Source organism: Periplaneta americana, chromosome 1, assembly GCF_040183065.1.
Source record: "Periplaneta americana isolate PAMFEO1 chromosome 1, P.americana_PAMFEO1_priV1, whole genome shotgun sequence".
NCBI classification, from domain to species: domain Eukaryota; kingdom Metazoa; phylum Arthropoda; class Insecta; order Blattodea; family Blattidae; genus Periplaneta; species Periplaneta americana.
The window spans coordinates 45,962,711-45,976,681 of NC_091117.1; the positions used below are offsets into that span (position 1 = coordinate 45,962,711).

General features: G+C 36.0%; 1 protein-coding gene across 1 annotated transcript in view; it reads right to left on the minus strand.

The window, feature by feature from the left end:
- The window catches only part of LOC138701446 (uncharacterized), a 48,299-nt gene that overhangs the window by 32,568 nt on the left and 1,760 nt on the right, over positions 1-13,971 (minus strand). Inside the window, exon 2 of the mRNA XM_069832068.1 lies at positions 4,752-4,834. Coding sequence (XP_069688169.1) covers positions 4,752-4,834 — 83 coding nt within the window. The remainder of the gene's footprint in view (positions 1-4,751; positions 4,835-13,971) is intronic.

The following is a 13,971-nucleotide window of genomic DNA, read 5'->3' on the forward strand; positions in this document are numbered from 1 at the left end:
AATGATTCATAAACATGTGCTGTAAACACAAAGTTTACAAAAGTTCAGTGTATATACTAATGTGATAAACTTCTAATTTCCAAATACGTAAACTGAATTGACAGATGTATAGGGCTACATAACAAAAAAAATCAAGTACAGTTATTAAAGAGGTATTCAATTGAAGACAGTCCTGTAGGCCTAAATAAATAGTGTTCAAATTTAATGTATGGGCTATTCCATCTCAAATCGACCGAAATATAGAGAAAATTGACCTTGCATTTTTTAAATACAATGAAACTTTTTCTCTCCGTTGACAACTGTGATACAATGCTTTGTGCAAAGTTTGAGGCATCAGAACTTCATAGTGTTTAAATGAAAATTATTTTAATTTATCGTAATTTCACAAAATTAGCAACTTTAAACTGTTGTGGCTCCGAAACCCTTTCACCCAATGATCAAAATCATGGTTTATTTTGATGCTGAGAAATTAAAGTTTATATTGACATGTAAACAGTTTTTCTTACTTTTTATGGAAATGGAGGAATTTAGATTTTTCTTCATTAAGACGCCTTTGCCCACGAAAAAATATTTTTAAATTATATGGTTAGATTCCGCATTGAAAGTACAAATAAACATATTTTTTACTGGTGCACCGTTGAAAAGAAAGTATTGAAAATATCAAATAAAGAAAATAAATAGTACGCGCGTGAACTAACCAGCTGACTGTGAGACGGGACCTAGCAGAGACAAGCAAGGCCAGGAGACAAATCATGTAATGTTTCGTTTAATAGCGCATAGCTGGGCTAGCTTTATCACAAGTTTTCATAAACACAGGAGTAAAGCGACGCCCAACGCTCGCTTATCTCCAGTGCGTGCGGTATATACTGCTCCGTTCAAGTCTAGGAGTGTGAAAATAATTCACTTTGTCCGCCCCTGTGTCTTGCTCTTATCTGTGTTTACGGCATCCCACTCCAGCACTTAAACACGGGAAGGAATCGAACGTCCGTTATGCGCTCTTTCTTTGACATCACTGAGTTATAATCTATATATGTATAGGTCTCGCCACCACGGATTACCGACGGAAGGAATGCGAATCAAACACTGCGATAAGGAAGAGCGGGCGAGAGGAAAGGTCACGAGATAACTTGAATGATATTCGAGAGTACAGTCGGAAGAGAAATGACATCCATGGAATCAGTCTTGCGTTGTGATAGTTAAATTACGACTTTAGTTTGTTCCATTGCATGTGAATGCTTGCCTTGTATCGCACGGTATTATTATTTCATTCGTAAACACATGTTACGCGTTTAATTAGCTTCGAATTTTTCTCTTGCTACGTTCTTTATTTCCACAACGATGTCCTCATCTGTTCATCTTCTTGGAAGAGACAGTACTTCCATCGGCTCGCACCTCTCCCCCTCTGCGTGCCAACATACACACGTCAAAACAGACAGCAACGCCACCATTGCTTTTCGGTAATCGTTTCTTGCGCGAGCTATATAATTTGATAAATTGATCTGCTTATCATCACAATTTTCCTTGCTGTCTGATGCTTTGTACTCCACTATTTTATTATTATTATTATTTTTATTATTATTATTATTATTATTATTATTATTATCATTTTCATACTTTGTAGGACTCATTTATTTTGACTTACTGTTCACATATTATTATGCCTTTGCCTATCTTTCAGTGTTTTACCCTATATATTATGTCTCACTTCAACTGACTTTTTGTTTACATTGTATTATGATTAACTACCTAGTTTTGTGTGTACTGTACTTTGTAAATTTGTAGTGTTTTTTGTAGCGCAGTTTTACTCCTGGTTCAATATTGGAGAAGGCCGTATGGCCTTAACTATGCCAAGTTAAATAAACCATTATTATTATTATTGTTATTATTATTATTATCATTATTATTATTAGTAGTAGTAGTAGTAGTAGTAGTAGTAGTAGTAGTAGTAGTAGTAGTAGTAATGCAATTCTAATGCAAAGCAAGAAGAAAATGAGAATAGCAATGGATACATCACCTTCCAACATGTATCTAAGACATTATTGTGTAGAAAGATATGTTTAATAAATTTAAAAATTTAGAAATAGTATTCCTGAGAGTGAAAGAAGTCTGCACAAAGGAACCCGGTACAAAAATGTAATCTGTGTATGTAAAAAAAAAAAAAAAAACATTACTTTACTAAAACAATACTATACAAGAAGATAATGCAATTCATTAAAAATTGGGGAAGTTTAAATAATAATAATAATAATATAATAATAATAATAATAATACAGACTACTGATGAATCATTACGTACAAGAGAAACCAGTATCTTAGGATCACAAACAAAGGATGGACCTTGATTTCGGGAATAAGTTACGGAACTTTCTAGTAAAAAGAAAGTAACTCAAATATAAAAAGAATAATGCAAACCAACCTTATGAGACGTGTAACTTAATGACTTAAATTTGGATTGTTATAAGAGAATATATGAACAGTACTGGGGAGAATATGTAAATAGATAACAGAGAAATTTTTTATGGAAATGAAGCTTATTAAGTAAATTTTCCTAACAGCTCAAGCACCAACAAAATGGAAGAAGAGCATCCTAATTTCAATATATAAGGAAGAAAATATATCGAATAGAAAATCACAGAGGAATTATTCTACTTTTCACATTACTAGAAGTAGTGACAAAATTTGTGAATCAGAAAAGAACAGAGATAAGATATTTCAAACATAAGGAGCAAGTCTTCAGAAGAGAACAATCCTATACTGGTGCTACGATAAAAAAGCAATAGAATATAATAAACTCATGTCTATGGCTTAGATCATGTGATATAATAGAAGTCAGAGATAACTTTCTGGGTTTTTAAATCAAACATCATAATTTCATTATACTGTATAGTGTTATTCAAAAGTAAGTACATTTTGAAATCGATATAGGCCTAACATTTTTAAAAATTAGCATATACACAAAATAGTAACACATATTTTGTATGTATCTAACAATGGGATTTGTTCATTTATCACACTCATTTGTTTTGGTTAACATGGTAACGGTTACGTTATTTTGATAAGCAGCAGAATTTTGTTATACCAAATTTACGTAATCGTGACATCGGAAACATAATCTTCATGCAGGATGGTCTACCTCCCCATATTTACACTCCAGTTAAGCGATTGTTACGTAACACCTTTTGATGATCGCATAATAAGCAGTCATTTTCCTAACACCTGGCCAGCGCGTTCCCCTGATATCAATCCAGCAAATTTTTGGCTGTGGGGTTATTTAAGAGACCGAATTTTTTTTAGCTAATCTTACGACTATCGGCGACCTAAAATATGCAATTTCGCAAAAAAAAAATTGAAGATATTCCACCAGACCTATTAGTAAATGCTGTTTAAAACATAGAAGAAAGAGTGTTGCTTATTGAAGAACAAAATGGCGGACATATTCAACATTTAAACTGAATCCAATAAACCCCAGATCTTTATGAATATAAGTGTGTTCTTGTTTTGTGTATATCTTAATTCTTAAAAAACTTATGGCGACGTCAAAATGTAACTTAATTTTGAATAACCTTATGTTTATATTCTTTCGACTCACAGTAGCCTAAATGAGTACATTTATGTATGAAAGTAGCAAATAATATCATTGAAAAAGTGTATTGTGTGTTTGTGTGTCTAATGCCTACCCATGAAAACTTCTGACCCCTCCGGGAATCGAACTCGGGCCGGCTAGTCTAGATGCAGACGCGCTACCACAGAGCTAACTCGGCGGACTCATTCCAAAAGTTGTAATTAATTTTTTTTGCAATTATATCTCTGAATTTATGTTCTTATTTAGGCGCAGAATAATTTACTTATGTATTACTTATTTAAATATTGATAAAATTATAATAGAAATAATATGTATAACATATCTATAATGAGAAGTCTTATGCCAACTGCATTAATCCAGTAATAGCTTACCACGATATTGTTTATGTGGCTAGAAAGTAATTTATTATGGTGCTTGTATCTTCCCTTGTGGTCAATGTGCTGATGTCTTCATCCTGCAACCAAAATGCATCATGTCCATGTTATCAATATATTAATGCTGTGTAAATTTAACGAAATACCTACTGAATTAATGCAATCGTATAATGTATATTTTGCAATACATGTGCAAAACAGAGAATAGTTTTGCTTATTACATTATAATTGAAAAAGTACAAACTCGGACTTCGTGTTATTTTGGTTGCAAGATGAAAATTTATGGAGATGAATTAAAATTCTTATAGAATAACTCTTCTCAGGTTCTCAGCCAGGTGAGTTGGAGATTAGTTTCCAAGCTTTCAACGGCTAGCTCTGCCATCATCTTCATTCCTGAAGAAGATGGCAGAGCTAGCCGTCGAAAGCTTGGAAGCTAATCTCCAACTCACCTGGCTGAGAACCCGAGAAGAGTTATTCTATATCAAACGCCGGGAAAGCCTCAAGTCATACAATTAAAATTCTTATTGAAAACATACTTATTTCAAACCCATTATTTATTTTAATGGTGAGACATATTGTATACCCACAGCAAAGCTATATTAATTTGTAGATGGAATTTGTGTGTTAGATATCAGCATCGAAAAGGCCAATCAATCTGGCATTACATATGCCTTGTAAACGTTGGTTTTTAATGAAATCAATTTTTATTGAAACTATTGTTATTTCTAAGTTGATATATTTAATAATATTATCCATTTATATGGTATGATTTCTAAGAGAATAGTTAAAATTACCTTCTTGGATTATATAGAGATACAGTTCCGTTAATGAAAGATGTCGCCAGTAAAATTTTATTGGTACTATTGCCATTGTTAAACTGAAAAATATACAAAATAATTATTAATTGACATTACGTATTTAATGTAGACACATTACTTAAAGAATATATTGAAAATATTCATTAAAAATAAGCTTTTATTCTCAAAAGTACCTACCAAAATACTAGAACAAAAGAAATAATACATATTGATTACACAACTTTTAATACTATATCACTTCGGAATATATACTGTATTTCTTTCACGCGTTAAAATTAAGTATCTCGTTAACAAATTTCAACCTGTTGTAGGTTATCTTCAGAACTGGGTGTTCTTGGTTTTCGCAACTTCTCATTATGCTTGCTGTGGGGGTGTGTTTGTGTAGTGTAATGTGGCGTCAAATACCGAATTCTGAAGATAACCTACAACAGGTTGAAACTAGTCTACAACAAGGCACATAATTTTAACACGTGAAAGAAGTACAGTTTATATTCCGAAAAGAAATGAATTGAAGTTCTTACTCCAAAATAATAAGTAACATACAGTATAATATGGCGTAATAAAAGCTTTGCGTAGTACGGGCGTAATGGGGAAAGATCTGTTGAGATTGTATGTTTGTATATACACTGTAAAAATTAACTCATTTAATCAATGTTGCATTAATAGTGTATATATTGCATTGCTAATAAAGTAACGCACATTAATTACTTTACAATAATTCTATCTCAGTGAGAAGTGCGAAATACTATACATGACAGTATACATTTTGACGACATAGGTGGGAGGATAACACAAAGAAAGAAATTTTATATATAGAATTGTTTATGCTTTAAGAACTTATAATGTATAAGTATAAATATAAGACTCATCCTGATGTTTTCTCCAGTCCATTCGCATTACGTGGTTTTAAAATTGAGTTGCTTAGGCCTACTCCACGGCGCTACAACCCTTGAAGAGTCTTGTCCTCCTCGACAATTTTGGACCATGCCATCCTGCCATCAGCTTTCCTCCTCCATCCTCTTACACCAAGCTTCTTAATATAATTTTTTACATCGTGCAGCTATCATATCCGTCGACGACCCCTAATTCTCCGGCCTCCTAGATGTCGCTCCAATAATTTGTTCAAATGCTGAGACTATACCATCCACTATCTTGCTGATCACATCCACGTCGTCAGCAAAATGTAAGCACTGGATGGTACGATTGTATATAGTTCTTCCTGGATTTGTTTCGATATCCACTTCTTATTACCTTCTCCAGTACCACATTGAAGAGTAGGATGGATAGCAAGTCTCCTTGGCTTAATTCTCCTTCTACTCCTAAAACTTTCTAATAATTACCCTCACTACATTGTGTATTCAGAGACAACCCTAGGTTACTCAATCCGTTTGTAAATAAAATTAATTTAGTACAAAGTGTCCTAAACACATTCAGGATAACACAGAGAGTTTGGAATTGAACGGGTTACATCAGCTTTCTGTCTATGCGGATGATGTGAATATGTTAGGAGAAAATCCACAAACGATTAGGGAAAACACTGAAATTCTACTTGAAGCAAGTAAAGCGATTGTCTAGGGTTGGAAGTAAATCCCGAAAAGACTAAGTATATGATTAGGTCTCGTGACCAGAATATTATACGAAATGGAACTATAAAAATTGGAAATGTATCCTTCGAAGAAGTGGAAAAATTCAAATATCTTGGAGCAACAGTAACAAATGTAAATGACACTCGGGAGGAAATTAAACGCAGAATAAATTTGGGAAATGCCTGTTATTATTCGGTCGACAAGCTTTTATCATCCAGTCTGCTGTCAAAAAATCTGAAAGTTAGAATTGATTAAACAGTTATATTACCGGTTGTTCTATATGGTTGTGAAACTTGGACTCTGACTTTGAGAGAGGAACAGAGATTAAGGGTGTTTGAAAATAAGGTTCTTAGGAAAATATTTGGGGCTAAGAGGGATGAAGTTACAGGAGAATGGAGAAAGTTACACAACACAGAACTGCACGCATTGTATTCTTCACCTGACATAATTAGGAACATTAAATCCAGACGTTTGAGATGGGCAGGGCATGTAGCACGTATGGGCGAATCCAGAAATGCATATAGAGTATTAGTTGGGAGCCTGGAGGGAAAAAGACCTTTGGGGAGGCCGAGACGTAGACGGGAAGATAATATTAAAATGGATTTGAGGGAGGTGGGATATGATGGTAGAGACTGGATTAATCTTGCTCAGGATAGGGACCAATGGCGGGCTTATGTGAGGGCGGCAATGAACCTCCGTGTTCCTTAAAAGCCAGTAAGTAAGTACAAAGTGTCCTAAAGGAATTTCTCTAATGTTTGTGATGCCAACAGCTGTTTCTAAATCGAATACATGGCAAATGTCCAAAGTCGGTTTTGTTCCACTGTACTTTACTTAATTTCTGTCACTCCTTTCAAAGTACAGCAACATGATTTTCCTTCAGCAATGATGATCTGAATGTACAGTATGATCTGCAATAGTTTGACAGTTTGTGGGAAAGATTTACCAAATTGTTTTCCTAAGTAGAGTTTATCAATCTGATTCCTTTACAGAATCTTTTCGGTTGTACAGTACATTCAATTCATCGCGTAATTTCTGTGAGTTCATTTTAAACACGTCAACAGCTGTTCTGAATTCACTCTCTGGAAAAATAATTCCGACCAATATTCTCAGTATGTATCCTGTAAACTCGCATTTCCTACTAGGCCCTATATTTCTCAAACATTTCTTCACATTGTGTAGTCTCGTCATCATTTCAAAATATATTTACTAACATCGATTAAACAGAACAACAAATCATTAAAATTAAGGACCCATGACAATAAAATATCGTCCATTTTTACAGGAACGTCTTCAGCTCAGATTCCCTGATTACGAGTCACAGCGGAATATAATTTTCACAAACAGGCCTTTATACGTAATTATACTTTAATTCAAAATTCTTAAACTTGAAGATGTCATTTAAGAGAGAACTGAATAGCAAACATAGATCTTTCTTCGAAATGAAGCCTGTTTATTTTGGACGGCAAAGTATAACCCTTCTGCTAGTAGTTCAATTATAAGGCGATATTATTCTCTGAATTACAGGAGACAATCAATATGATTCCGGATTGCCTTGAATGTAGACAATACACAGAGCATAGGAAACGAAGAAGTTTTCTAGAACCAGGGAAACACTTGGAATCGATACTAAATGCATCACTGGAAGCGCACTAAAGAAGGCTATTCATAAGGCATATATGGAGAGATTCCAGGAACAGTCGCGTTAGGTCCTTGACATGTTTGCACAAGATCACGTGTAGAAGCTCGGCTCTTAAAGACAATCTGACGCTGTTTGATAGACTGACTCAACAGGCATGGAAGCAATGATTTTCAGTCACGCGCATGAGTTTCATAGGTACCTTTATACCTACAATAAATACAAGTTCAATTCGGAAATATATTGATTGCATCTTGTATTAGGCATTTGGACTAGAACATTGACTTGCTATTAAAGAACTTGCTTTCGGTTATCTAAAGATTGATAGCGATATTACATAACGTCGTAAGCACAATAAATACTGTTGAAAATACAGTTCAGCATGAAAGCCCTGAAGTACACTTTCTGTATTTCATCAAACACAGAACGTAGTCCTAAGAGCAAAGCGTTTTTTTTTTTTGTTTTGTGGAACTATGAGTTGTGGCTGTCAGTTTCCCAATATAAAATTTATTTTGTCTGCATTGCGTAATAAAATGATTCACTTTTCATTGCATTTAATGATCCTCTCCGAAAAAACTGGTCCCATGACGGAAGCTGACAGATGACAAATCCCAGTTCTTCGTTAGTTTGAATCTTTTCAACCCAATTTTTTGCAAGCAGCAGATTTTGAAATTCTAATGTTGTTGCTCGATCAAGATGATTGATAGTGCCTCATCTTCTAATACCTACAGATCGCAGAGATTCATCAGATTTATATGTCGCCACGAACGAGATTTGTCTGTCAAGTAGTTTTGACCTGATTTAAAATGCTTGATTCAATCAATACAATGTTTCTATGATAATTTGTTTAACTGCTGTTATTATTATTATTATTATTATTATTATTATTATTATTATCGACAAACAACATACTGGCGCACAACGAAGTTTGAATTCACGATGGCAAGACAACGTCCAAACTCAAATTCCAAAGCAACGGCGTGCTCCAGGGAGATCCTCTCAGCCCGCTACTCTTCAACATGGCAATATCAGACATCACGAAGATAATCCAAAACGCACCCTCAGTCAGGATGTATCTGCACGCTGACGATATAGTCATCAGTTCAAACAACAGAAGGGAGCTTCAAGAGACAATGGATAAACTTGAGAACTTCGCCACGGACAATAGCCTAAAGCTCAACGCTGGTAAAACGGTACAGATGGTCTTCAGAAAGGGCGGGAAAATAGCAGAATATGACAGAATAACATATCGTCCCTCCTCTGGCAAACTAGTGAAAGTGAAAAATAAGCGACCCTACACTTTCGCTAGTTTCCTAGAGGAGGGACGATATAAAGGAGAAGAACTAAAAAATGTCAACACCTTCAAATACCTAGGCATCACTCTTCAGCCTACCATAAAGTCATTCAGAGGCCAGATAAGAGAGAGAACTTCAGCAGCCATTCGAAGTATCTACGACATCGAAGATCCCACAAGGCTATCACTAAGTTCGGCCATGACCCTATTCAACGCCAAAATACTCCCAGTAATAACTTACGGGCTAGAGCTAATATGGACTAAGCTCACACTATCCGACCTGAAAAGCATTGAGAGCGTGAAAGCTAGATACCTGAAGCGAGTACTGGGAATATCGAAATTGTCACCATCTAGGCTGACGTACGAGCTAGCCCAGGAAACATTCTTAATTGAAGACCTAAGAATCAGATTGCAGCTGCCATCTACCCGACAGGAAGTGGAATTTCTTCAGAGCAGGCGGAGGAAGCGCGCCGAGATCAGCTTAGAATTCTATGAGCGTATTCCGAATCTCATCGGTGAGCAATCCGATGGCATCACGGTGTTCCGAATTCCACCGATGACGTCATTGATGCTCCACTGGTGTCGCACCGGTGCCATCAACTTGCAGAGGTGGTGGCAGTCTCCATCAGCCGCCATCAGTGAATCTGATTGGTTCTTGTATAGGGCGGGAATTGGCAGACGAATGACATCGTGCACTGTTGTGTCATGGCGGTGTGTTCTGCTTTAGTTCTGCTGTATTGTTTGTAATGAGCACAACGTAAAAACAACATGTTAATGGCTTATGAGCGAACATGTCAACGGACCAGTTATTACTACTGGTTCAAGAAATAAGTTGTTTATGATTTCTTTTCTTTGAACGAGATGACAGTACGGAAATTGCGCAAAATTTTGCTAGCGTAGCACAGATAACCACTTACACAGTCGCCATGACAGCATCGATCCTTCCAGCAGTGTTGTTCCTTATTTCGCTGCAACGTGACGTCATTGATGCCACCGGACCGGTGAGATTCGGAATACGCTGTATGCTACAGACGCCATGCTGGACAGAAGATGGATGGAACCGAACAACTGCATGAGGAGCGCCCTGACTAGGCTGGCAGGGCATGGCTTCCATCATAAGCTTTGCACACGACGAGGGTTCCACGAGCCCTCAGTGGAGTGTACATGTGGTTATGTGTGGTGAACTGTGTGAGCGATACCATTTCAGAAAATGTCAGAAGAGAACAGACTCACTCATGGAATATTCCAAAAACTGATATATTACCAAATGCACATTTGTGCGCCGTTCTTCTTTATTATTATTATTATTATTATTATTATTATTATTATCATCATCATCATTGAATCTCCGTTTATTATAACTCTATTCTTCAGTGAGTATGTTAGGAATGAATTTGGAAACAAAACACACCATAAAATCGAAGCATGATTCATATAAAATGGAACAGCACGATAATTTTACATACAGAATAATTCACGAAGAAACCAAATAACTTTAGGGCATGTTTTTGAAGCAGTTTGAAGTAAGAAGTTTGTATAAATAAGTGTCCGATTTCGAGTGGTTAAAGGACAATGATTATTTGAGTCTAAAAATAGCTATGTTTTTCATAGTTGTAAATCACGTTTAGAGACTAGTAGCTAGAATATTTATACTTTATACACACATATACATATAGTATGTATTATACCTAATGTTATTGTAGTCGAAGACGATGTTTGCAGGGGATTTTAATGTCCCGCCATCTACTCCTGGTCCACACCTGTGGAGTAACGGTCAGCGCGTCTGGCCACGAAACCAGGTGGCCCGGATTCGATTCCTGGTCGGGACAAGTTACCTGGTTGAGGTTTTTTCCGGGGTTTTCCCTCAACCCAATATGAGCAAATGCTGGGTAACTTTCGGTGCTGGACCTCGGACTCATTTCACCGGCATTATCACCTTCATCTCATTCAGACGCTAAATAACCTGAGATGTAGATAAAGCGTCGTAAAACAACCTACTAAAAAAATCTACTTCTGGCCTCGCGTGTGAATCTCTTATTGTTTGCGTCACCAATTTTGACATTAATTTGTCCCTGACATCCGGTGTAAAAGCATAGCCTCTATTATCTTAATTTACATAATGCATCTTCCTACACAGTTACGCCTCACGAGTATATTTTTAACAAGGTTATGTCACAGGCAATCATATATTAGCGCGGGGTTCTTATCGATGCGTTCATGTTTAACAAATAAACAAGACCGTAGTTTCTTAACTGTTCGAAATAGAACCCATGGCTATACGAACAATTTTTCCTTAAAAGGCTGGAGAATCATACCCTAAAGTTATTATCATTCTTCATGAATCATCCTATATAGGCTTGATAAATCATAAGCAAGAAATAAGTTGGTAGAAATATTTTGGTATAAGGATGAATCTGTTGGTGAATGATTGGAATGAATTGTTGCAACAGTTTTTATGAAAGCTTTCTGTTGCCAGTAGTAACTGACAAGGGAAGTATCACACTCCACATGCCGAAACTTACCTCGAAACTTTGGTGACATAACCGATGTACTATGAGAAGGCCACGTGAAAAATATTAGTTGCCTGTTTCCACTGCAAGGCCCCGAAATAAACCCCGGAATTTTGCATGTAAGTAATAAGGAAGTGGATACAATAGGCTACTAGTTGGAATGGACAGCCCTTCTTGTGTGCAAGCCAGTGGAGCGGTGGGTGGCAATCAGCAGCGAACAGACGTACGTGAGTCAACGTCAGTAATACAAGCGGACGACTACAGGGTTATAGGTCTCGCAAGTATGGAATACCGACGGAAGGAATACGAATCAAACACTGCGATAAGGAAGAGCGGGCGACAGGAAAGGTCACGAGATAACTTTAATGATATTCAAGATCAGTGTGACTATGTAGTGTTTATTCGTTGTGCATGGTGCCGAAAAGAATTGTGTTTTAAACATTCAATCGTTGCCAGTTACTTCTGTCTCTTGTTTATACTTCATTGAGAAGATGGGACGCGAGAGAGTTTACTCCATTTCACACACGCACTCCACTCCGCTCGCCAGTGAGGCAGGGATGTCCAGCTGCGCCGCGTTATCGTCTGGCCACAGAAGGATTCCAGCTTCGATTTCGGGGCCTTGCAGTGGAAACAGGCAGCTAATGTTTTGCACGTGATCTTCTCGTAGCACATCGGTTATGTCACCAAAGTTTCGAGGTAAGTTTCGGCATGTGATACTTCCCTTGTGGGTATTGTGTTAACCGCACTCTATACTTAAGCACTAATAATACTTTGAAGATTAATGTTGTAGTTATTTACGTTACAAGACCGTTATGTAGAATTTAACATGCGAGCATGGAATTTGACTAAACGAGCGACAGCGAGTTATGTATTGTACAACGTTTTATGGTATTTTGATTCGTATAGCCTCTCTTAAAAGAAAATGAATTAATAATTGTATTTTGCACGTTATTGGAACAAAAATTATTGAGAACTAGCCGTACCCGTGCTCTCCGCTGCACCCATTAGAAATAAATATAAAGTAATTACATAATTAAAATAGGACATCTAGTCCAGGGAACATTCGTGTTTGATAGAAGGATAAATCGTTTATTATGTTAGGCCTACTTAATTTAAATTGTATTAAAAAAAATTAAAATGCGATCATTTTGATCCAGAGACCACTCATTTGGTCATAACAATTATTTTAGGAAATACAGGAAACGAATGCCTATCAAGTTTTCTGTGCATAAGAAGCTATTTTAATCTTACCTGTCCTCGATTCCCTCAGAAGTTACTGTAATAACATTATAGCATTATGTCCATCTAGAGAAAGTACACTTTCCAATGGTGAATTAATAATTAATTATACAAATCGGTTAATTTAGCTTCCGATATTACTTCGTACCAACACAGAAACATTGTCTGCCGTATGTTTCATAGCTTTCGATTGTTCTTGTCCAAGGCCCCTTATAGGCGAAGTCATTTGTTTTTTATTTCATTACACCGCCTTAGATGGCGTTGTTATTGTAATTTTAAAACAAATTTATCTCATTAAATATCAATTCTATAAAAATTTTGCATAGAATAAAACTTATCGGAAATTATTTGTAAAGAAACTTTCGTTATATAATATTTTTCATGAAAAATAATAATAAGGGAGATATTTCGATTTAATTCAAGCCCCCTTATAACCCCCCTTTTAAATAAAATATTTTGAATGCCATATAGCCTAAATTCTAAGTTACAACGAACTTAATTTATATTCCAATTTTCATATAAATCGGTTCAGCCATTATTGTGTGAAAAGGTAACAAACATCCAGACAGACAGACATACAAAAAAAACTTCAAAAAAGGCGATTTTCGGTTTCAGGGCGGTTAATTATATATGTTAGGACCAATATTATTTTTGGAAAATCGAAAATTACCAGAAAAATTTTGGCTACAGATTTATTATTAGCATAGATTTGTAGATATTATAATATTTCAGAAACGTCTTAATCATTTACTATGATAGGAAAGACGTCATAATCGGTTACTATGGTAGGAAAATAAAACAAAAGTTGTAGCCGGTTAGGTGTAAAATGAAAGGTGCTACCCCATTAAGTCGTACTTTGCTTACATAGATGCACCTCTGTTAAACAATTTTTACGATTCAAAATGCCATAAAACTTTTTAAAATAACTGCC